At 44.0% G+C, this 26,039-nt stretch overlaps 1 protein-coding gene and 1 long non-coding RNA gene across 2 annotated transcripts in view; both read right to left on the bottom strand.

Annotated features, from left to right (window-relative positions):
* Window positions 1-26,039, bottom strand: part of LOC135901695 (protein O-mannosyl-transferase TMTC1-like) — a 153,978-nt gene that overhangs the window by 14,412 nt on the left and 113,527 nt on the right. Inside the window, exons 9-13 of the mRNA XM_065431541.2 lie at window positions 21,792-21,959; window positions 21,526-21,639; window positions 17,240-17,383; window positions 14,912-15,123; window positions 13,172-13,307 (exon numbers count right to left, since the gene is read on the bottom strand). Of these exons, the coding sequence (XP_065287613.1) occupies window positions 13,172-13,307; window positions 14,912-15,123; window positions 17,240-17,383; window positions 21,526-21,639; window positions 21,792-21,959 (774 nt within the window). The remainder of the gene's footprint in view (window positions 1-13,171; window positions 13,308-14,911; window positions 15,124-17,239; window positions 17,384-21,525; window positions 21,640-21,791; window positions 21,960-26,039) is intronic.
* LOC135901697 (uncharacterized) lies at window positions 143-8,215 on the bottom strand. The gene is made up of 3 exons (XR_010564228.2): window positions 7,744-8,215; window positions 6,104-6,240; window positions 143-996 (listed from the first exon to the last, which is right to left on the bottom strand). It is a non-coding gene; the product is annotated as an uncharacterized lncRNA (long non-coding RNA).

The raw sequence follows: 26,039 nt of genomic DNA, 5'->3' as shown, positions 1-26,039 counted from the left end.
TAACCGGTCACATAAGTAAGAACAAGTCTGAGTGCGTCTTTAACACAAGGATAAAAAGTTGGGCAAGTTGGTACAGTAACCTGATCTTGGATTGTAGCGCGAAGTGACACGGACACAGACTAGAAGCAGACAGGATGAGCGCTAACTCTCAACTAAATTTTTATTAAAACAAAGAATATATATATATATATATATATATATATGTGTGTGTGTGTGTGACTGCAAAAAACCGCAGCACATGTAAATGAATATTGAATACATAGTAGTAACATGAAGACGACAAACAAAACTATCAGCCATCAACTGCGTGGAAAATCTGAGTGCAAGCTATTCTCTTATCAAGTATACCTGTAGGCATTGCGACCAATGTGCTCCCAAGATGTATGAGGCATTAGCCATTGCAGAGTTGTAAGGACATGACAATCCTAGGATGATTATGTTCTTGAGGCTTTTTTCCCCACTTTCCATCTTTTGAAACATGTATACTTTAGTCTTGAAAACAAAAATGCTACAACTGGCGTGTGATAAGTTTTGCATCTTATTTCCTAGCAGCTCACTGAAAAGAGCCACGATGACAAGTTTAAATGCTGTTACCTCATCAGACATTCAAATTTCTTAAACACAAACAAAACCAGATAGGCATTAGAGTGAGCATCATTTAAATACATTACACTAGTTTAAAGTTATTGCACCACTTTGGGCCAGGTAAAAACGTTAGAAACATCAAAAATGTTAAGATTCTACGGCTAACCATGAAAACTAAATAAAAAAAAATCATTAAGCTGTCTTAAACGGGTACAGGAGCTTTACAACTGGCCATCTTGGTGATGGACACGCAGATAGATGAGCAGCCATTCCACTGAGACGAGAATGTTGAGGGCTTCGCATGGAAGTCTGTGAGACACTGCAAGTAGTTCTTGGTCCACATGAAGGAGGTTGCTTGCATACACGTCTGGGCCACCATACTGAATGCAGTGTTCCCGGAACCTTTTCCCCCTGCATTGTGGTAAAAAAGCATGGTTAAGTTTATACGATATTTAATATGCAAAAAAGAGGTGAGGCATGCAGACAGGACACGGACAGGAGTAGAGAAGTGAACACAAACGCGAAAAACATGAAAATTTTCATTAAATTGTTTTATTAGATAAAATTTTTATACTGTGTGTCATTCATTATGAGGGTTCATAGCCGCAACACATTTATTATATAAGCAGGTAGAATTATCAGCTTGGTCAGTTTGTACAAGCTCGTTTGAGGCAAGAAATCGAGTTTCACAAACACAACCTCAACATTCTTGATTGAAAAAGGAACACCTTAGATGACATGCAGTCCTGTGAGTGGGAATTGCACAGTTCAAGAAAAACAAATTAGAACTCGCAGACCGATTCTGAAAAAGGAATAAGTACCTGCTACTGCAAAAAGCGAATTAATTGGTAGGTTTTAGTAGCACAAGGGCATCTTTGGCCAATGAGCGCCAAGTCTATATTGCAAAAGATAAAGTTAGTGCATCTTTACAAAGCAAATATATAAAGATGACTAATGCCTCTCTGCACTAGTTGCTTTGCTCTAGCGTGAAGTCATTTTAATGCATGCACACGTACGTACACATGCTACACCCAAGTGTAACAACTGCAGAATTAAAATTGGGCAGCAACAAAGTAGCAACCATTGATCATTTAACCATTGATCACAAGCTGTACTAGTGACTGGAGGTAGTACCAATATCGCCAATGACTAGTTGCACTCTTTCTGCCCGACGTTATGCTGCTCTTGTTGTCAAAGATGAGTTACAGTCGGCATTGAGGGAAAGCTGCCCAAGAGCAGCTCTTATTTTTGTGTTATTTCTAACCAGAGACCAATGAAGTAATATATTTTTAGAAAGAAAATGACACCGAAAATTGAGTACGTAAAACATTTGGTACATTTTCCGGAATTAACTTGGGGGTTAACAGCTAAAGCGGCAATCCAGACACTAGAACATGTTTTGACATGTTTGCTACCAGTGAATGCTGGAAAATATGTTGGCATTCTGTAGTTTTGTCCAACAATGCAAAAGGGATTCTTAATAACTGAGGAAATAAATGGAAAAGTATCATGAAGTATATTTCGTGAATGTAATGCAGAATCACTCAACTTCTGTTGCTATATAATCTCCACTTGATTAACCTGCACTTTCTGAACTAGTTCAGGAGGTGCTGCATTTCACTACTCATTCCACCAGTTCAACGTGGTAGCAACTGCACGTTGCGATTTGTTTTACTTAGTGCAGGCTATGTACATGTTCACAGCATTCCCTGCACTCGGCCGAAAGGTAGTGCATGTTTACGCAGCAGGTGTGGTGCCGCTTCTGCACGAGCGAGGCGCAGAAATCAGAGTTTCATACAATAATTACTAGAGGGAACTCTGACGTTAGTGTCCACAGGAGATCAAACAAGAACGGCTGTACCAGCATGGAAATTATGGGAAGTACATGGATTTGCCTAAACTTCGTCTGTTTGGCTTCAAACGGCTTTGTGACTTTGTATTCTAGTCATTTTCAACAATATACTGTGTAATAAATAAATAAACATTAACATCGTCCGACAACAGGATTCAAACACAGGAACTATAGAACAGAAGTCTGATATTGAAACCATTAAGCAACGGAGGCATGCAACGACAAGCGAGTGCAACGCCCTGATGAATTTATCGCGGGCATACTAGTGCCTTGAGACGCTTGGTGCCCTTCGATTTGACTACCTGGACAAGCTCAATCGTTGCAATTAATAGCAATTGTGCGTGTTGGCGCCGTCTTCTGCACTTCGAAGAGCATAGACTGCGCTGAAATTTACAATAAGATTTATACAGCGTATAATATACGAAGCCACAAGAACGTCTGAATTCACAAGCACGAATATCAGACAAATCCATGTGCTTCCCATCATTCCCATGGTGGTACGACTGCAGCGCCAGAGTTCCCTCTAGTAATTACTGTAAGAAACTCTATGGCAGAAATAACCGAAGTGCCTCGCATTTTGTTCTGGAGTAATAAACTAAGTTTTGCTGGTCCCATAAATCTTACTGGTCATAATTTCCAAGTTTTAGTGCAGTCACATGTCTAGTAGGCAATTGTATTTTGCATAAACATTGCAAAGCCAACTGTGATGAAAGTTCACTCTGGTAAATTGTTTATGATCGAGTAGCATAGACTACTGAAGCAATCTCTGGAAGGCAAGTGAAGTTTTTTCTTATTAGCAGCCTTTAAACAGCATTCGAGCATATGACACATGCACGTCAGATATGCAGATAATATTTCCTTGACTAAGCAAGAAGCGATGCTTCATGTTCCACGAGGCTACTTCTATCAAAGCAGTATTGGTGCTCTCTAAAAACAATGCCAATGCAGATGATCCAAATATTTTTCAGGGGCAACAGCTATGCCTGAAATCATGCTAGATTAGTTTTTTTAAACACATGCTCAGACCATGTTAGAAGTGTTTCTTAAAATCCTCCTATTTATTAGACTAGTCATATATCTGTACACAAAGGCTACTAATTAGGTCCCATGCTATATCATCTTAACAAAAACTTCACTTAGTAATACACATGCTGTGATAGGATTTGAGACCACATTGAGATGCTGAACAAGGTGAATTCATTATTTTTAAAATGAAGCTCCTGTTCTTCCAAACGAGAAGAACGGATACTGAGGGTCAAAATTATTCTGAATCACAGCTGGAAGATGCCAGGGAAGGCATGTGGAAACTTATTTGTAATTTTCTATTTAAATGTAGAAATGATAAAAGGAAATGAAAATGGTCAAAAAAAAACAGGCATGGGGGGAGAACGAACCTACAGCCTTTGCATTAGGCATGCGATGCACTAACCACTGTGCCACCGAGGCAGCATTCAACCGTCCACAATGGCCCCTCAGATTGTCGACGCTCGAACACGGCCGTAGTACCACAGTGGTTAGTATATCACATGCGTAATGTGAAGGTTATGGGTCCGTTCCCCACCAAGAGGTGGATATCTTTTAATCCACTTTCACTTACCTAGAATTCATCATTTCTATACTTCATATAAAAAACTTAAAACATGTTCCTCTATGCTTTCCTTGGCCTCATTATCTGCTGGCTTCTTCCAGTTCTGTTACTTCCAACACTTATACATATTCTAATCTGGTAAGTAAACAGTTCTGTATGATGCTGGAATGCAATATGAAACATTATTGCAGGGCCGTGTTATGTAGAATGCCTTACATTGCCCAGGCAAGGTGTATTTATGTCAATCTGAAAAAAAAAACAATTCCCACTCTAGGCAGAAATGCTGTGTACTGCTGTGTGCAACAGGGTTTAACGAAAACAACTTGTTCGGAAATAAAGCCACCAAACAAGGAAATATGTAAACTAGATGAAAATTTGTGCAGTTGCATGTTAAAAATTTAGCACAGCAACAGATGTATACATAATGAAGGAAGCGTGAGGATGGTTTATTTTGGACACACGGGGCAATATACTTGAAAGATGCATATGAGCTTACATGTGGAGAAATATTGTTTATGTAGCAGCTAAACTACGAACAGGCCTAGAACACACTGATGCAAGTTGTCGAGCATGTAAATCTTATCATGCCCTTAAGTGAAAGAAACATGGCTGTTTCTCATGATTTGCTACATATGGCTGGCTCACACAACTTAGCCACTTCTATATATGCCTTGTAATTACCAGGTGGTCTGTATGACATGTGCAAGCTTTAAATATGTACAAGTGCCACTTAGCTGGACAGCACCAAGGCAATGTCGTCTGCCATCGTTTTGAGGAAGTGAAACCAATTCTTACATTTCTTCTAATTAGTTAATTAGTTAGTAACGATTACTTAACTGCTCAAATATTATATTCAAAGCAAAAGTGTCAGTGCGAAAATTGTAGAGCATCCTGAAAAATTCCCAATCCAGCTTTCTACTGCTCAATAGGTGCAACAAATTTTTCTTTCAAGCTAGAAAGAAGCCAGTGAACACATGCAAGAAGTGCAGTGCAACTAACTGCTCGTGCACCTGAACACAATTTGGCTCCTCCTTTCATGCTTGAAAAAAACTTTTTGAAAAGAATATTTTAGAAATTGATTAATTATTATTGACTATGTTTTAGGCAAAATGCATGAAATAGTGTGACTGCCACCGCCATTTTCGGCGACATGAATTGACTCCATTTTCATGTCCAAATCCAGCTATACATGGTGCGTGTTTTGAGCTGGTTCGGTAATTTAGGCTGGTTTTGACTAATTGAAGCTTCGCACTTTAATAATGGAGTCAGGTTAAAAAGAAATTGGTACATAAACGGCCACTGACAGTACTACATACTCCTTTAACTTAGTGCAAAGTGCTTGTGAGCCAAGAAGTTGGTAGTTCTAAGCAGTATTTCTCATTTTGACCTGGTGTAATAGCCCACTTACTATGATGCCATGCTACTCAGCCATGCTGGTCCCAGCTTCAATCTAGGCCATGGCAGCTGCCCTCCAATGAGGGTAAAATGCAATACCGCTTATGCACTTAGATTCAGGTGTACATTAAAGAAGCCAGGTTACCAAAACTTTAGGTTTTGGGATGTAAAAGCCCATAATTTAATTTCAAAATCTAAAAGTGCTTTATTAGGAGCAGGGGCATCATTTTGAGCTTTTACTGCACTGCCATGGCACCAAGAAGCTCCAAGTAAATAAAAACAATTTCTTAGACAATGTACATATCTTGCAAACATTTACAAACACTTCTCTGCATGCACCTCCGTTGCTGTTAAATTTAGATCCGTATGCCAAGGCGGGCTATGATGTTAGAACATGTTTCAATTTTTTTTTACCGCTTTAAAGTTGTTGGTTATTTTGCGTCTCACTGTGTGTCGAACGCACATTTCAGTGCATCAATTTCTTCAGAAAGTGCACTCCTCTTTATTTATTTGTGCATGCAAAAAGGGGTTCCGAACTGCTTTCTGAAGGTCTGTATAACAAGCAAAAAACAATTCTATGTAGGCTGCACAAAGAGAAAGGATTGGTTTGTAAATATGTTATTTAGTTCTTTAAAAAAGAGGCAGCTGTCAGTATTCTGTTCCAAAGTAAAAATTGCCCCTACCTGGCTCTGCTTCATTTTCCAATGTTGATGGTCCATTCGGGGGCACTCAACTGATAGGCTGCACTTTGGCGATGTCGGGTGTGCTGTCGCCAGGCCCAAGGTCGATCGACATCCTCACCAAAAGTAGAGTCCGAACGCTATAAAAGAAATATCTCATCATTTTGCTATCAGTTTTGTCATCTTGCGTGTTTCACACACGGCCGTCAGTGAAATATTTCGTCACTTGGATACTGAAAGAAATTCAAGCATTTTCTGGCAGCCAAGCTGATGATGATGATGTGTGGTGTTTTATGGCGCAAGGGCCAGGTTAGGCCAAAGAGCGCCATGACAAGTGGTAATGTTGACGATGTATTATGGAAGATGTGACTTGGCTGTAAACTGGCCTAAAAATTGTCGATGTGAAGTGCGTAAAATCTACGTGCTATAACATTATGGCGATGACTAATGACAAATACTATTAACATTAAAATCCATCGTGGAAGAATGATGCAAAATAGAAAATATATAGAATGGTAAAATTACTTGGAGCACTGCTGCCTCGCGGGAGCCCTTGAAACACAAGGGCCTAGAGGCATGGGCTATACGAAAGAGCTATCACTGCGGCATCCTCTGAAGAGAAGGTGGCAGCCAAGCTGAATACACAGTAAATGGAGAACATTAAAGAGCAGATGCAGTTGTCACATTAGATTGATCAAGTACAACAGAAATGGAAAATAAATCAGTGATACTGTGTCTGTTGGCTTTGAATGCAAGAAACGTAAAAACAGGGCCTTGCAGCCACGCCACTTTGAATTTCCCGCGTTTGCTACACCTCACAAGTTTGGCATCGTCCGGTAATCGGGGATAGTAACCGCTTAAAATCAAGATGAACGAGCGTCAGCATAAATGAACAGGATACTTAACCGGGCAATATAGGCGCATAAAACAACTCACGTAGCGAAGCTACTGTCAATTACCCGATGACGCATCTGGGGGCGGTGCAGTTTAGGCGAACAATTCAAAAAGGAATGCGAGTTTCACTTGTTTCACGCCTACTAAGCCAACACAGAATTTGAGTTTCTTACTAAACTATACTGGATATTTACGCTCCGAATAAAACGCTGGAAATTTTGTTACCTCACATTGCATACGTATGAGTGAGGAAATTGCTTTTATTATGTTCTACCCAGACGGCACGCAGCAGCTACCACTCTCATGCAACAAAAGCATGAAAGTGGTACTCGTGACACCGAAAACAAACATATACAGCGCCAACGTTACGCCCCTTAGAGTTGGAACTAAGCACGATCAAGCCATTTAGTTTTCTAGCTTTCATAACGCCATAAACACGACCAAACATCGAGCGAAAAAACTCTGCTCTCGAAAATTATTACCGCTTCCATTTATACACCTATCGCTGCCACAAGCAAACGCCAATGGGCTAGCTATCCACAAGCCGCAGATTAGACTGACAGCAACATATTACGGTAACGTAAAACAATTTCCACGCTGACTTAGCAGCCGCGGTGTGCTCTAAGTGCCAAAGTTCTCGTTTGCCGCTCGAAATTCACACCATGATCACGGGCACTGCATCTTTCACATGAAATATTGCACGCTTTGCTCCGGAGCTCAATAGGAGGGCGAAACGCATTTGCACGTACCTGAAATCCGCATGCCGGAAACCCGTCGACGCTTCCGAGAATGGGGCGCACAGCCATACTCCCGTACGGCGGCTTGACTTGGACGTGAGGCACTTCTATCAAACATTTCACATGCGACATGTTTCACACCGATTGCGCGAGCACCAGAAAATGACGCAGGCCGCATTGCGACGCCGAGCAGACGTGCAACCACCGATGAGCTGTGTGCGCGGATTGCAGAGAACAGAACCATACAAAACGTTAGGCGCGAGAAGATGGCGGCTCTCGTTGCGGAGACGACGAGGACGAAGCAATGACGCGCGAATGAATGTTGCCAACAGCTGGTTCCGCGTTATGCCGGCGGTGGTGGCTTTAGTGGCGTGTGTTGCGGCTGTCTAATTTTTTATTTCTTTTCCCCAAACAGTATAGCTAAGATCAGTTCTTTGTTTTAATTTTTAGTTGTGTCGTTTGGCATTATCTTTGTCTTTTTATGCTATTAAGCGGCCAATTATGGCCTCTCAGGTTCGCGCGCGCCAGCTTCGCGCGCAAATCTCAGAGGCCATAAGACAACTCGTTAGAAAATACCGTTATTGTCGTTGTTAACGCTTCATCATCCTTTCTTCAACTGAGATAGAAAGGTAGTGTCCCTTTTCCTGGGGTTGGGAGGGGGCGATCAAGACGGCATCGCTCAGCGGGGGGTGGGGGAGTAGGTTGGTGTTGGTTCTTATCGCGAAATTCGCGAACCCTGCGATTTTTTTTTATAACGTAAGCATTTCTATACTTCCCCAACAAGAAAAACCATCCGTCCGTCAGTCCGTACCGCACGATATCTTTCAATATAGAACCCGCAGCAGCGAGTGAATTCACCTTCGTGCTAGCTCTCGCTTCAAGGCTTCAACGCGACCGAAGCGGCGAGAACACTGCGCTCACGAAGCTTTCAGCTTATGCCGCACTATGCGCTTTTCGCAGATCACTTTCAAGATAGGTGTGCGCGCGTCTGTTTTCAAAGCGAAGTAAACGGTGAGAACACAGCGCGTGAAGTTTTCAGAAGTGGGCACACTCTGTCCACAATGCAGTTCACTTTCAAGATACGGTTCGCGCGGCCGTGCCACAAGCAGCCGCCGCCTGAGAACGGTTGATAATGGTTCGTCGCGGATGAGGAGGGCTAAAGAGCGATAACGGCTCAAAACGAACGGAACGTCACCAGCGCGTCTGGCCCCGCCACCTGCAGTACTTTGCTTGCGCTGCCGACCAGAGCAGCCCGTGTCGCGGCAGCGCTGGCGCTTATACTTGTCGGATCAAGTCTCATAACATTGATAAGGACATGGACTGCGTGTAGATGAGGAAGAGTCACAATGCTCACGCACACTTAGACAAATCCGAGAGGAGTTCATGGGTGATTTTTTTTACCGGAAATGTAGTCAGCGGTGGGACCCAGAGTTGACAATGCCTGCAAGAGGGGTGCCAAGCTTTTTTTCTTTTGTGAGAGTCTTGCCCAGCTCCCAAAGATCTGCTCAAGCTAAGACTTTCTGATGGCTGTATGTGTTTTTTTTTATTGTCGCATGCCCTCGAACCGCCACGAATCCTACAGTGTAATGGCATTAATGCAGTATTCACGTCCAAAGGGAAATGCAGCCGTTAATTGGGCTGCCTAAGGTTTGCGGCCCGGCGGCAGCTGCCCTGCCGTCCCCCGTTTCCGTTGACAAGTTAGGGGGAGGGGTCTAGAGCAATCTTACACCCCCCTCCCCACAGCGGCGTAACCAGAAAATTTTTTCGTGTGAGGGGGGGGGGGTCCCAATTGACCGTGGAGGGGGAAGGAGCGGGGCCATTGCCATAGCAGCAAAAATTTTACTTTTAGTGAGCGTTACAAGTGCCCGGTGTGCCCCACTTGGCTACGCCGCTACTAGCGCCCCCCCCCCCCCCGCAATCGGCGGAAATCGAGCTATCAGAACGTGCATGACACGCATGCATGACATAACATGAAATACATGCCGCGAAGCTAGCATGGATGTCGTCACATCATCATCATCATCAGCTTATTTTGACGTCCATCGCAGGACGAAAGCTTCTCCAGCGATCTCCAATACCCCTGTCTTGTGCTAACTGGTTCCACGTGTTTTCAAGTTTCCCGATTCCATCACGTCCACATTATTCTCTGCCGTCCTCGACTGTGCTTTCCTTCCCTTAGCACCCATTTTGCAACTCCAATAGACCAGCAGTTCTCTCCCTTACGCATTGCAATGTCTGCCCAGCACGACTTCTTCCTCATAATGTCAACCAGTATATCAGCTATTCCCGTTCGCTCTCTAATCCACATCGCTGTCTTCCAGTCTATTATCATCATGCCTAATAATTTTCATTCCATCGTTCGTTGCGCGGTCCTCAACGTCTTCCCAAGCTTCTTTGGTAACTTCCAAGTTTCGGCCCCATACGTTAGTAACGGTAGAAAGCAATGGTAAGCAGTAAGCTCCCTGGTCATGATTTAGTAATGCCTGCCGTAAGCTCTCCAGCTAATGTTTTATTTTTGTTAATTTCCTTGATCAGAGGCCCCTGCGAGTAATTAAGCTCAATAAACGTATTTCTGCGCAGGTTCTAGATGCTGACTGCCGACCATGACATTCGTTCTCTCGCCACGCTGCGGAACATTACTTTTCTCTTCTGCATACTAACTCTCAGTCAGACTTACACTTTCTTCGACATGTTCCTCAAACGTTTGTTGCAAATAGTCTGCAGTGTTGCTGAGTATGCCAATGTCATCTACGAACCGTAAGTTGGTGAGCTATTTACCGTTAGCCCTCACTCCTAACCATTCCCAGTCTAACTGGTTGCACACCTTTAAGTATTCAGTGATAGCATTGTAAATATTTTGCTATTGATCATATGAAGCCTTTTGCATATATCTGGCTATGCAAAGTCTGCGCGTTAGTGTCATCCGTTCAATATCAACATTCGTGGGAAACTTCATTTTTGACCACTGTTCGGAGCCAGTGCGCTGCTGCCTAGGTGCCCCGATCTAATCATTCCAGCTACCTGATTCAAGCGCAGGTAGCGCGCGTTTCATGTACAGCCAATATCAACGCCTTAAAACTGGCAATGTTCATTCATCATATACTGTAAGCTTGTTCACTTACTCCCTTATAATTAGGGTGTAAATTAGAAAGACTGGGGTGTTCCAAGGGTGTTTTCTTGTTGAACACCCTTTTTCGTTAAAAAAGGGTGTTTCAAGGGTGTTTACAAGGGTGAAAAGATGAATACACCCGCATTACACCCATAAGGGTGTGAAAATTTTTACAGTGTATGCACCAACTCGCCCAGAAAGAAGTTTTTATTTAATGCCACGTCCGTTTTGTGTAGGTCAGGGATTGTAAGTAAAGTACTTTACTGTGTTTTCTTTAGTATTAATGTCGCCCAGCTTGTCTAATGATAACAATTCAGAACATGAGTGTGAATCTCGAAAATGGGTCACCGCTTTAACTATAACTATAACTTTCAAGTTTTCAATTATTTGAAAGCTTGAAATTAAAAAAAATCATTTTATAATAGTTGTATTACAACCTCAAAGCAAGAAATTAAAAACTACAAACAAAATCTGTATTAATAAAATGGAAATAAAATATTTGAAAAAATATTGTAAATCATTATAAATACAATTTCTCGCACCTGTGTCCAGGCAGCAGCGCACCCGATTTTGATTTTCTTGAAGCATGAGTTCGAGCAGACGTTGCCACGTGAGCTTCCTGTTTGGAGTCTGCTTCCTAAAACTCGTAGTTGAGCAATCTCGAATACGGTATTGCCAATTTCACAAGTTAGCCGCAACGCCACTTGCTAGCACGTTTCGAAACATTGCAATTTGCGCACATGCTTATACCAAATGCTGTACAGGCCACATCGATTTGCCCATCTTTTGACATCTCGCGTTGCTTTTAAGGGGGCAATTACACGGCCGTCTCACCATTCTCAGTTTATCATTATAACAGAGATGTTAGCGCTCAGTACGGTTAAACACACAAAGACTGGCTCTCAGTGTGCGTTTTAAGTCAAAATTTCTGTTTGCATTCGCTGCCTCTAACCCTCTTCCACACGAAGCACGCCCACCATTTTTCCTATGGAGGAAGGAAAAATATAGGAGGGAGCATTACGTCACGCAGCCAGCCTTGGAAAGCGAACGCTCCCTGAAGCCACAGTGATGGCCCTACACGTGACCTCTAGCATCAAGATCACGGAGCACGAATCGCGATTTCCTGAGACGTTTGGTTCTCAGTAGCTATGCTAGTAGTTTTTATTCCGTGCGCACTTGCTCCGTTGCCCTGACGTGGCTCTGCATGCCGAGTGGGCACACTAAAGCGAACGGCGCACTTTGACGTGCGATCCCGTGTTGGGCCGACAGATTTGGCTTCAATCGCGTTGCGGTATGCTCCCTCATATATTTTTTTTCTTCCTCCATGATTTATTCAGTGACTGCGTGAAATCACCAAATTTGGAGCTGACGCAGTGTTGTGTGCTCGAAAAAAATTCGAAGCAACATCAAGGATATTCGAGCAACATCAAGCAACATCATTCCAGCAACATCAAGGCAGCATTCAAAGAGGTTTGGCGCCGCACGCGCCCAACCCCAAAACTGCGAAGCAATGGCGTCACCTTCGAATTGTGCTCGCGATTCCTTCGCACTCGCGGTAAAAGAAAGAACCAGCCCATCACCCAGACGCACATGCAGAAGGCAAAGGACGCACGGCAACAATGGCGTATTTCGAGTTTTCGCAATCGCTTCCCGTACAGGCAGTACACAAAAGCACGGCCTTCGAGATTAGCTTCAATCAATCACCCCGAGGTAGCCGATTCCGGTCACTTATACATCTCGTCACCACTCAGTGTCTTCAGTGATGTCAGGCTACGCTGTTCGGTTCAACTGCGATATGAAAAAAAATGAAATACAAATTGGTTACTGCCACCAAATGCACTGAGAATTCGCTCGGTTGCTGTGGGACGCATATCGTTTGACATTCAGTGCAGAATACAACCTCAAAAAATTCTTGTCATGGCCCCTCTCAGATTACAAGAAACATTTTAAACGTAACATGATATTCTAGATACATCCATTGAGTTAGAGAAGGGCCCCACCATTACCGTAGGTTATCGTGGCCACTCTCAAGTTACGTAAAAAAGTTTTAATGCAACACGGTATTCTAGATACATCGAGTGACTTAGACAATGGCCGTATACCATTACAGCGAAGATGCTCTTTCATATTTCGAGCAAAACGCCCACGAACCTGCGACGAGGGAAAGCCGGTAAACAGTCTGCTGGCGTCCGCCATTTGTTGGAGCTGTTTTTTATCTTAAATCCGCACCAACTTCCCCACGTTTCAGTTCTTTCGTAGATGCCTTTGGTTGCTCAATGATTTGCTTTTAGCCTCTATTTCATGCGTCACAGGCGCAATCTATTAGCGTACCTCTTGTATAGGCTCTCCGCCTGCATGTTGAGGTTCATGCTCCGGAGGCTTCTGGCAGCGTTCAGGAGAGCCACGGTGTGATTTTGCTGGAGATCGAGGGCTTGCTGGTATTGTGTCATAGCCTCCTCGGCTCGCCCTGTGTACGAAAAAAAGTAAGTCTGTATAAATTAGCCTAATATTGGGTGTGGTATGCCCTCGAAACAGTAAAAAGAAATGAAAAGCTGTATGTTCCTTGGTGTTTATTGAGACATAGGTCGTCTGTGATAAAGTGACTAAACACAGATGAAACTGCCTTACGAAGGCCGCCCTAGCCACTGTGTGCCGAGATACGGAAAGAAACGAGAACACAGCGAAATAATACCCAGTAAGATTATAAATAAGCCCAGTAAATAAGCCCAGTAAGAGTAATTGGAAACTTGCAGTAGATTAATACAATCTAAATATCTCCCTACAATATATATGTGCATTATTTTCAGTAAGGCAGAAACAATCAGCAATAGCACTAAAAAACGTCAACGCGGATAAATCGTGCAAAACTCAATGCAATAAATACAGATATAGGAAAAAATAGCACACGAGAAACTACATATCGCACAAAGAGTGTTGGTCTACACAACCAAGCAAGAAATAATTCCTAAGTTTGTTTTTGTTTTTCTTTCTGAGGCCATAAACTGACTTGCACAGGGGAAATAGAAGGGTGTTTTCTTTTTTAGCTCCCGAATTTTTTACATATTGCCTGTGGCAAATAGCAGAACGCTAAACCTTGATCTAAATGACTCTGTGAGGCGCCCATTACTTCATTAATAATCCAGATTCTTAAATGAATAATTAACGTAATTACGGTAATGAATTTTTAATTAGTTACTTTGCACCACATGCTTTAATATACACAATGTATACAGCTAATCAGTTTTGCCAGAACGAATTCTGAGAATGGCGCTGAATTCGAGAAATATGCAGTCAAAGCTACGGTAAGAATGCAGTGTTGTTCCACTCACTTCTTTAAGAAGGCGACCGTGTTTTAAACAGAAGCATGAAAGTAACTGTAAGGCCAGTGCACTTCGTCGGAGACCTTCAAAACTGGTAATACGAATGTGGTGCTGTCCTCAGAATTCATTCAAGGTGGATACACGTCGCGAACTCACCGGCTACAATTCATAGATTTAAATAAGTGCCGTTAAATAATTACTTAAGAAGTTGATTAGCGTAATAACGTAAATTATTCAAATAAAGAATTTCGATTTCTCTTAGAAGTAATGACCGCCTCATAAAAGGGTTAGAATTGTGCTAACTGCCACAGGTAATTTTTTTTTAATTTGGTGCACCTAAAAAAGAATGCCCTTATTAGGAGTATCGCAATGTTTGTTAAGAAAATCCGGTACTAGGCAAGCCTGCGGCAGCGTTTCATCGTTAAGTTTGAATATCGGTGTTCAAATTCAGCTGTACCTAAGATGTGTTGTGTGTTGTCCAGCAGAGAAGATGAAGACTAAGCAGAAAAGTCCCGTAGATTATGCAAAAGCACTTGCCAAATGAGCCGCCATTTAGCATTTTGATCGCTTTTGAACCTGGCTTGCGGTATGTTCATGTGATTAATAATACAAGACGACATGCAAGCACAGAAAGCAACCTCTTAAAATTTTGCGTACTTGCATCATTACCGCATCAAGGGTGAAGCTATGGCTAAACTTCATGTACCAAGCTCATGGAAATGCCGTCACAGCTACACAAAGTCGGGCTCACCGTGTGACTGAAGGAACGTTCCGTAGTTGTTCCGGGCGTCAGCGTTTCGGTCGTCGCTTCTCAGCGCCATGTGGTGCAGCCTCTCGGCTCCAGCGAGGTCTCCCCTTTCGGCGGCCAGCGCCGCTAGGGACGAGTAGGCCTCGCAGAAATCGGGCTCCAGCTCCACCGCACGCTCCAGCAGAGTCCGGGCAACCTCCTTTTGGCCTTGCTTGCTGGGCGTGAAAATCGACAGGTAATTTTTGAAGAGCCGCGACAAAGTTTATGCTGGAATAGAATTGCTTTTTTAACCCAATGAATAGCGCCAAGGCTTCGTGACAATAAATAGAGTGCCATTCCATGAAAAGAATACACAAGCTCTAAAGCGAACCAAAACCGCAGGTTCCTCTGGGTGATACTCTGTTTTAGTGCAACCTGCGGGATACTATATTTTGGTGCATGCCCCGCTGGGCGTCAGTCACCTGATTAACACCCATAAGTTAGGTGCTTTCAAGATACATGAGAGAGAGAGAGAGGGTTAATGATACGAAATGTAGAGAGGTCGGCCTCTCTGCATTTCTCTCCGCAAGATCTTTCTTTCCCTCTTCCCCTTCAACCAAAGCCCGCTACTCAGCGTTGGGGGAACGGGAAGTGGGAAAGAAAGAGGGGAGAAAGAGGCGCATGATGGGTGAGAGCTGAAAATGTAATGCAGAAAAGCAGACGAAAGGGGGCTACATTACACAGAAGGAGCTCGGGCTTGCTGGAATACAACGTCAGAGCAACAGCGCAAACCTCGAGACACTAACTGAGAAGGCAAGACAACACATGCTCTTATGTTATCTTGCCTGCTTCCTCCAAATCTCAAGTATGCGTTATTGCTCTCTACGCTACCCTGATCACGCGCGCATAAGGCAAGCATATCGAGAGTTTAACTTTTCCTGAAACTTCCTGTTAGTAGTATAGCACAGTGCCTTTAATGGTCATCATGCGTCACTCACAAACGACTGCTTAAAATAATTATCTCAGATACCAAGTATGATGCCTGTGCATCTCTGCATAAGGGATTTAGGGATTTTTTTTCTTCAGCTTTGGAAAAAAAAACTTATTTATACCTTGCGCCCTCGTAGATGACGACAAGCGACAATGAAGTGAGTTTCGAATAGCACAATATGAGACGGAAGCCAAGAATGCAGCGTCAACACAACAACCCACCACAATATGCTCCATCAAATGTGTGTTTAGGCAAAGAAAAGCGGTTTTTATTAAAACAAACGCGAAGAGATCATTACTTTGTCCACGTAAAGGGAGAAGTGTCTTTTGGCATGTGATCGTGGCATTTAAACAAAGGGCCTAGGTAGGTAGGGAATAATAAATTGGTTCTAACTGAAGAGGGTTAAAAGCAGTATGATTCTGGCGGCTCCGTTTGCCACTATGCCAAAAAAATTTATTAAAATGAATAATTAAATCAACAAACGCAGAAATGCATATTTGCACGCACAAGCATTCACGCATACAAAAGCAAAAATGTTAAAGACGAAACACTAATAACAGAGGCGAGACATGGCCATATTCTAAGTACAGCCGTGGTCTAAGTATTGTCCCAAGGGAAGATTGATAATCGTCCAAAATCTTAAGACTAAAGCAAAGCTGCGGCTTTGTGCCGACATTTAGGGGCAGTCTGGCTTTTCGCAATCCTAGTATAACAGTCGGTCATAGGAAATAACCCTAAAATTGATTGTGTCCCTCATCAACGTACGAATCAGAGGAGGCTAAAGTAGGTATAAAACATTTTTGAGAACACCGTCACAAAAAGGAAAAGCCCAGGACTGTCAGGGAAAAGTTAGTCTACAACGTTATTTAGTCCGCATTCACCATCCATTGTTTACAACGCTGCCATGCTTCTTTCTCGAGAGCGCTTCGTATTCATGACTCGTATGTTTTGGTTTTCTCTGTCAAGAACTCCCTCCCCCCCCCCCCATTCACCCCGCGCGTACTCACAGACAAAACCAAAATGTGCCCGTGTAGATAAAAATGCGCGTGAACTGAGCTGTTTGAAACGATGAAGAATCAAAATGTGAGTCAGCCACGACTCGTGAATACATGTGTATCAGTGCGTCTCTTGGTAGCATGGAAAAATTGCTCTCAATAATTAAAAATGCCCAGACGCTGCTAAAGAGTCTGTAGGCGGCTCAGTTTGTTTCAGTAATTGTAGATATAGGCGGACATTTGTAATGTTAGCACTACAGATTCAATGTCAGTGTTATTCGGCAGCGGTTTTTCATCTTATCAACGCAAATTTGGCACTATCAATTTTACCCCAGAACTACTTCACAAGAGCGAAATGATTCATACCTGTAGATATTGGCGAGGTTAAAATGAGCCCCTGGATGGTTTGGGTTGACACGCAAGGCGTACCGGAAGTGGTGTTCCGACTCTTCCGTCGACGTCAGCACAGTGCCCAAGTTATTGTGTGCGCTGGCGTGCTCGGGCCACAACCTGAGTAAGAAATCATCATTGTGCCTAAGCCAACCCTATGGAACTGTGCCTAGTGACTTTTCTTATTCTTAGTACAAAAAAAGAAAATGTTCACTGCGCTATTGTCAGAACAACAGGAAGTGCCAATAACAACAAAATACAAGGCGGTGGCCAAACCGTGCGACGAATCCACTCAACGTTTTTTGAAGGGCACGTTAGAAGGATCCGGCCCTTTTTTATGGAATTACGTCCGCCTTGTCTGGTTGTTTTTGGCATCTGTCGCGTTAAGGTACGTCAGGCGTGAGGACGCTAAACGGCTGAATACATGCTCCGCTCAAATCCACGCTCACTTTTTGTGTGTTGTGGTGCAGCGTGCCTCAGTGGGTGTAAATCGGCGTGCTGAACGACTGCGCGCTTTGAAGGGAAAAAAAAATAATTCCATTAGAATTCCAAGAACTTCGAGCCGTCACCTGAGGCCACCACATCAAGAACTGCCGGACTATTCTTTACTAAAGTTTCTTCTTCTTCTTCTTCTTCCATTAGAATATCTTCGACGCGGTACCATGACAACATGCACTTCTCGCACATACGCCGATGATGTAATTACGCACGATTGCCGATCCACTTATGTGATTGGTGGGAAATGCGTCCGTACTGCAGCATTTAGCAATTACGAAGATATCGAAGTCGAAACTAAAGCTAACAGAAACGTTAACAGAAGGCGTACAAACTTTACTTTTCCCCAGACTATTTTAGCACCGTTGACCGCCATTCAAGTCGCCTTCAGTTTTAGTTTGTGATCACATGCGAATGAATCTGATCGTACCATTTGCTTTGTCGCTCAGTAGCAGTTGTTTCTTTTTGCTTCGCCGAGACCGCTTTATTCATACCGCTTTGCGGAGGAGTAATAACACTTGGAAAACGGTAGCGCGAAGTTACGGTGTCATAAGAGCTATCGTGGTTGTGCTTACTTGTAAAGGCATATTCTTCCATATCCATGCACAGAGTCACTGCAATGGCTTTTATTTTCCCGCTACATTTAAGTGGATGCTGAAGAGGTGGATTTCTGCGCAAATGCGATATAGAAGCTAGGAACGACCGCAAACTTTGACGGGGAAGAGGGAAGACACAGAACAGGGACTTGTCCTATGTTCTCCCTAGTCGCCGGCGAATCTTGCGCTCGTTCGTAACCTCCAATCACGCCCCAACTTGCCTAACAGCGCAAGCTATTGTACCTCACTTTGGTGGCAATTAGTGCCAACGCGGCTGAGGACTAACTTTTCCAAAGAATCAGATGATTAGAAGTGGCTAGATAAAAGGTTGCAGTAGAACGTGCTTAAAGGGCACAATAATTGTTCTTCGGAAACGCAGACATTATCAAAAAATCATGCAGCAGAAGAACCCTAAACCATTTGCACTCATTGTTCGGTAATACAAGGACAGGAGTAATCCCAAGTTGACCATTTTGTTAGCGTTGCGGTAAACTTTCCGATCGCTACGTTGGATACCTGTGGTGTACACACACACACACACACACACACACACACACACACACACACACACACACACACACACACACACACACACACACACACACACACACACACACACACACACACACACACACACACACACACACACACACACACACACACACACACACACACACATCACACACACACACGCACACACACACACACACACACAGTTTGTTCTAAAGATGTGCACTTTTATCAAGTTTGCTTGACGGGAAATAAAACCTGATTTCGCCAGTTACATCTGACAAGGCAAGGACGACAGCCATGAATGCGTTCTCACTACTTGCGCACGGCAACATCCATTGGACCGTCGAGTCAGGCGTTCCAGTAAGCTTATTGGGCTACCTTTATGTGCGCTAGAGAGCCGTGCAAAACAACGCAATGCCATTTCTACAAACGCCGCGCAATGAACGACTTGTGCGCATGACTCGGCGGTGATACAGACGTGGCTGATGAGCGACAGCGGGGAGGTGCTGCTTGCTAGCTATCATTTGCCATTGACGTCGATAAGTGCCGCAAACGTTCCTGCAGCGTCCTAAAAAGCGCCGCAAAAAAACAAAAGGCTTTGACGGAATCTAAACCCAGAAACGGTATGGCAATCCGAGATCCTACCACAACGTCACCGCCATTAAAAAACTAAATTATGGGGTTTTAGGTACACCGCAGTGGAGGACTCCGGAAATTTTGACTACCTGGGATCCTTTAACGTGCACCTAAATCTAAGTACACCGGTGTTTTCGCATTTAGCCCCCATCGAAATGTGGCCGCCGCGGCCGGGATTCGATCCCGCGACCTCGTGCTCAGCAGCGTTACCACCATAACTTGCCCAGCTGCTTCTCTAATTCTAATAGCAAGCACTGCTCGAAAATTGTTCAGTCTTTCAACGCATTATTTTTGCAGATTTCGAAGCCCAATTCTTTCGCAGTTTACCTACATTCTGCTCTAAGCTATTCAGCGATGACGTACATAGCGTTTAGAGCCTCTTCTAAACTCCTCTTTTGTTAATATGGCGAGCTCTCAACTGAGTTATAGCACTGATTACTGTCGAATTGAGGTAGGACAGGTTCGTTCTCCCTTCTTCTTTGCGCAGTGGCCCATCTTGCACATCTCGTGACGGGAATGTACGCGCGTATGATAAGTGGTTCCGTAATGTCGCCTTCACATGAAACGCGAACAGCGGAGCGCGTGGGAGAAGCATAATTGCAGGTATTGCGCTCGCCGTCCAATCAACACCCACTCACATGGCGGCACATTCAGTTTGAGCCGCACTGTGGGGTGATTGATGCTCCACCATAAACTGCGACATTTTAGTTTCTGTTCTGGTTCTCGGTAATCTTGAAAGTGAGAAAAGATGAAGCGCAGTAATAATTGACGCCGGTGCAAACTGGAGCCCGTGCACCGTTGTTCCGAGTTTTAGTCGACGCCGAGAGCACTTCACGGTTCCGCCGCACAGGGCAATCACACTTGTCCTATACTGCAATATTTTACCTTCTGTTTTCGTTGATATTTTTAGAGCGCAGCTCTTTGGCGTCCGTTCCTGGGTTTCGCGTCGTCGTCGGCCTCGTAACCAGCTCCGCCCCCCTTTCATCCCCCCAGCGCTAGCAGCGACCGACTGATACCGCTGAATGCCGCTGACGCCGCTAGAGAGTCAAGATAACGTGACTGCATAGAACACCGTCGCCCTCCCCCCCCCTCCCCCCCCCTGTTCCGCATCGGCGGCGTTGTCCCTGAAACCAACTCCGCAGCTGGGGTTGACTCACTATCGGCGTCAGCGGCATCAGTCAGTCGCTGCTATCTCTTCCCTCCTCCCTTTATCGTGTTGTACGCTTGCTGCGCGCGCTTCTGCCCCCATCGTTTGCCGCTGGGTCTACACGCCGCCCCCCTCCCCCCTCTTCCTGCGAGTCTCGCTCCTCCTCCAATGCAACCCCTGTGCGGTGGCAATCAGAGAGCCAGATCGGTGGCGGCGGATCTGTATATGTGCACCGCCCGAGCCGAAATTGCCGCTGCCGTTCGCCACTGCGAAATTATCTGCCAGTTCTTTCTGAAAAATAAAAAAAAAATTCTGTGATAGCGCATACATGTGTTGCTCGATTTCTTTGCCTCAATCTATCGAAAAGGTGAAACAGCTTATTTGCTGCGCTCAAATTTCGCATTAGGAAGTAACGTAATCGTCGGTAATTTTTTTTCTTTTTTCTTTTCTCGTTTCCAAAATAAAAAGGAACCAGAACAGAAACGAAAATATTTTGGTATAGGAGGAGCATCACCGCGCAGTGCTGTCAAACAGGATGTGCGCCTCTGCCATTAGTGAGGACCGGATGGCGCGCGCAAAAATAAATTATGATTCAACCATGCGCTCCGCTGTTCGCGTTTTATTTCTCGGCTATAGTACGTGTTATAACCGCTGTACTCCGAAGGTTGTGCTGAGCTTCGTCTAGTGGCAGTTGCAGAAGAGCTTTTTTTTTTCTTTATGGAATCGCTGTATCTTTAAGAAGATAACGTGGATTGTTTGCGCGTACGTCGGATGTAGCTTTATACACTTGGAAAAAAGAAATAAACAACGCGTAAGTATAATAACTGCTGCGAATGGGGGACGTCATTCAAAAGATATTGCAACGGGGGCCTTACTCGATTGCCAGCCTGTAGTGCTTGACGGCCAGGTCAGAGTTGCCGAAGTCCTTCTGCAGATTGGCGTAGTTGTAGTGCATCTTTGCGTTTCCCGGGAGGTCCCTGATGCCTGATCTGAAAAAAAAAAATAGCTCCTCGTTCGTCTAACGTACATATATTCAGCACAGGAGCAGAGGAAGAAACCATGAATCTTGTTTAAAATTTTAAGAACACAAAGTGTACACAGAAATTTGAGCGATGTGAAATTAGGTCTTGTTTCAACTCACTCGAATAACGTTTCTCTAGAGGCCCACACGCCGTTCCTGTTCCAGGTGCGTGCAGCAAACAACAGCACTAGAATGAAGCAGCAGGCCCAGCTGCACCACCTGAGCACTACACCACACCGCGTGTGGAGGCGGTGCAATCCTTCGGCCACGAGCAGAGTCACGCCAATGCTGCAATCGTGGGTAAGCGAATGTACCAAAATGAGCACGCATCGGTGAACAGGGAACAAAAAAAAAATCAACTGCGACGTTTGGTAGTATATATTAACATAGTAACATTCTATCGAGCATGAGTGAAAAATAGAAAATTAATAACCATTTCAGTCCACTAACGCTGGGCTGATTCAAAGAAAAAGTCTCGTGTGGAGATGGAGCCGTTGAAAAGTAGTCCCCATAGAGGATGTCTAATACTGAATGTCTAGATGTGCTTCAGCTCTGTTTAAAACCGCATTTAATGTAACGCCGCAGTCAGAAAAGCGTGGTCTAAAAATTTATTAAAAACACCTTGAAAGCTTAGACAATAACTAGCAAGGACGACGTGACAGCTAAGTAGCCTGGGACCAGAAAGCAAAAAACGATTTTGTTTTGCTTCGGGACCACCCACAAAAACTCTCATTATTCTTTCAATAAAGATTATCTCTTTCTCTCTCTGTGTCACTCTCTCTTTCTTGATAATCAAACATCTCTACTCTCAGCTGCATCACGCTGGAAAAAAAATAAATACTCACTGCGATCGTTGTCTGGTAGCGGCATAATGAATATGCCGCAGGTTAAAACACAGTAATACCACAGTGAGGGGAGACCGCCATGTGGTATGCTGTTTTGTGGTTCTAGGCAAGTAATACCCAAACACAGTTCCACATCGAAAAAAATTTCTACTTATAAGCCATTCTACTCTGCCAAGGTGAATAACAAACTCTTGAACAACGGTACGGTCACATTTAGTGTCCTGATCGCTGGTAGTCGTGACGATAGATACACACACATTCTCATATAACCTCTGGTATTAAATGCGTAAGCATTTCTATGCCTAGACAACGAGAAATCCTTCCGTCACGTAAGTCAATGAATAGCTCATACGGCCGTAAGCAAACAAAAAAAAAGCTACCTGGGGGTCTACTGATTTTGAAAATTGTGCCTACTGATAACTGATCTGCAGAAAATGCATATCCAACTAATGAGACGTAGAAGCTTTTGCAAAAAATGAAGCAATTTTGCATTAAATTCGAAGCTGAGTTTTGCACACGCTGATTTGGTGACCGACGCTAAAAATGCACGGAACACTAGCCTAAGCAGCTTCGCTGTCAAAATCTAACCACTGCACCCCTTAATTTCTAGGCATAGTCCGTTTATAACAAACAATAAAAGTTAATTGCGTGATAACTGGATTAGCCTAGTAATTCATCATTACTAATTATTTTGCTTAACTTAAAGAACTTAAACTTAACTTAAACTAAACTTAAAACTTAAACTTAACTTAAAGAACTTCCTACCTTATCGAAAACGCTAGCATAGACTATGCATAAGGTAATTGTTGTTAAATCAGAATGTCCATGTACTAAGACAGCATAGCATATGTCATATATTAATCATTATAGGTTTAAACATGATGTAGGTAAATTACTTGGTGATTTTGTCTACAGGACGTCAACAGGAAACTGGCGTATCTTGCCCGTCAGCATCGAACTCATGTGAGGACGTTTACGCACGATATGTTCGAAATTATGCAATGGTTTGCGCGGGCAGAGCGTGCACACTGAAAAGCGCGTTTCAGTCTAATGTCACTGTGACTTCGTTTATACAGTGTAAAAAAAGGACAAAAAAAACGTTTTTGTCAGTTTCAGAGTGGCACGAGACACCGGCATTCTTCCCCCCACCCCCCCACCCCCGTTGCATGCTTGCTTCCTATATTTTGCGTTGCAGTTATCATTTACATCACTATAAGCGGAAAAAGCTCAATACAGTATATCTTAAACATGGTTTGATGAATTTTGCCTCTCATGTTCTTCAGTCTACAGAGGGGAGTAGTGCCGCTGCACAGCTAGAAAACTGAGATGGCGCCGACCAGATAATTGCGTTACAATTGATGAGACAGCGTTTGCGACTATATATTTTTTTATCCAACCTTTAGTAACCACTTTCACCATCCCACGAAGTAAACCAATCGGATATTGTAGTAGTAAGAGCAAAAATTTAGAACGCGATGTCGACGTGAAACGCATTAGGGTCAGAGGAATGTTATTGGCAAAGTAAAGCAACTTCCGGATAAGAAATACTCGTGCGTCTCCGACAGGTTCACGAATGAATGAGCAACGTTGTGAGTAATGTTTCATAGAAAGTATAAAAAAACACACACAAGACAGAATGAGGCAGCGGCGGCAACAGTAAGCGCTTACAGTGCTGTGTGTTAAAGTAGAAGTCATTCACGCACTGACAACCTCTGGAGGAAAAACAAGGAAATATTTCTGAGCGAAATAACAGAACCGTTCAATACGAAGCCAGGCTTGCCATTGTTCGAGACAGCAAACGACCACCTTCGTGGTGGGCAAAACGCAGCAGAAACTCTCGATGGGAAGAAAAATCAGGTGATGGGCAATTGCATCAAGCGAATAACTTATTGCTGAGAGTACACAACGCGTCGAGAAATGGCTGCGCCAGGGGTTTGAAAAAAAAAATGAAGACTGGAATGGTGCCGAACGACCATTGTGGCAATTTACTGCAGCAGTGAAGCAATTACGCGAGGATAAGCAGCATGCCGACGAGCATTCTTTGCAAGCCTTATGGAGGACACGAAACAAATGCAAAACTAATGGTTTGCAAACTGATCGTTTCTGTCTACACTGTCAGTGAAAGAGGTGCTCTATAAAGACATTTGTGCCTTTGCGTATGCATTAAATTGCGGCGAGGCATCGTTAAGTAAACGTAGTAGATATGCAGAAATGTAAAGTACATACGCCCTTGCAGCATGTCCGAATGCTTCGATATAGTCAGCGTTAGAGTAATGTATGGCGCCGTACTTGCGATGATAAACACTTTGCGGGAGGCTACTGCGCGTGTCCCTTCACCATAGTTAGTTTACCGTAGACCACAATGGTAAAGAAAGCGCTAAAAGACAGGGTGCCGTCTTGTGCGACATATTGTACCTGGACGCTCTGAATACAATCCATTAGCCTACATGTTGTCTTTTCTGTGTCAGGAGAAACGGAGTGAAAAGCACAGCGGTGGATTGCCCGTGGTGGGTGGAGCCCTCGGTCTAGGGACCCGGCAGCATTAGCAGCAATTTTGGCTCTGGCGATCAGTTTTCGGTGATCCTCCAATACCTAGCTGGTTAGTGCCACCTCCCAGTGCTCGTGCGTTTCGTTTCGATTGGGGCTTGTTATAGGACTTCTTCGGCAGCCCCATATAGAGATGGTATGCGGTAGCTCGCAATGTACAGAAAGGACAAATGGTTTGATATGGCTTGGCAGAGTGTGAGGTGAGGATAGGTGTATGTCTAGTGTTGCCTCCAGGCCGTGGCTTCAGCTATGGAGAGGGATGGGTGTGGTGGCGGCATCGTTCTTCTCGAAAGGCGGTAATGTTGAAGTATTTCATAATAAGTGTGTAGTGCTTGTCGAATGGAGTCCTCTTCCTTCTTTTGCAGCGCCCGATTGCAGCGACCTCGGGCTATCGTGTCTGCGCAGTGGTTTCCGCTGACAGCTTCGTGTCTCGGTGACCAGATTATCATGTTGCGGGGTGTTTAATCGAAGCGGTTGAGGACATCGCAGGCTACTTTATGGAGATGGACTTTCCGGTAGGCTCCACATGCTGACTGAAAATTTCTTATGTACTTCCATATCCTGTCTTGATGCTGAGATGGCGACTGCAATGGCGGCCACTTCTGCTGCTAAAGCGTCGTGTCAGACCACAGCCGATTGGCCCTGGTTCCACCTGTACTGTAAAGTATCTTAGACCCTTCAAAATGAACAAGAGTCCAAATTAATTTATAACTTGCACCCCTAAAGCTTTTTCAGTGCAACGATGCGAGTTCTAAACATATTTACAACCTTATTTTTCACATTTAGGGGTGTAAATTATGTTACAGTGTAAAGATGGCAGAATCACCGAAAGAGATGACAATCAATTTAGACGCTCTGAGCGCCCACAGCTAGCGTTTTAGGAGAGCTTAGAAGGAGCGAACGCGTATTTTACCAGGCATTTGCCATCAACGGCTGCCTGAGTGCAGCCATCGAGTCAATTCGCACTGAATGAGAT

Source organism: Dermacentor albipictus, unplaced genomic scaffold (genome assembly GCF_038994185.2).
Source record: "Dermacentor albipictus isolate Rhodes 1998 colony unplaced genomic scaffold, USDA_Dalb.pri_finalv2 scaffold_16, whole genome shotgun sequence".
NCBI classification, from domain to species: Eukaryota; Metazoa; Arthropoda; class Arachnida; order Ixodida; family Ixodidae; genus Dermacentor; species Dermacentor albipictus.
Note: the sequence above shows the minus strand (reverse complement) of the source record. Positions and strands in the feature narration are given on the sequence as shown.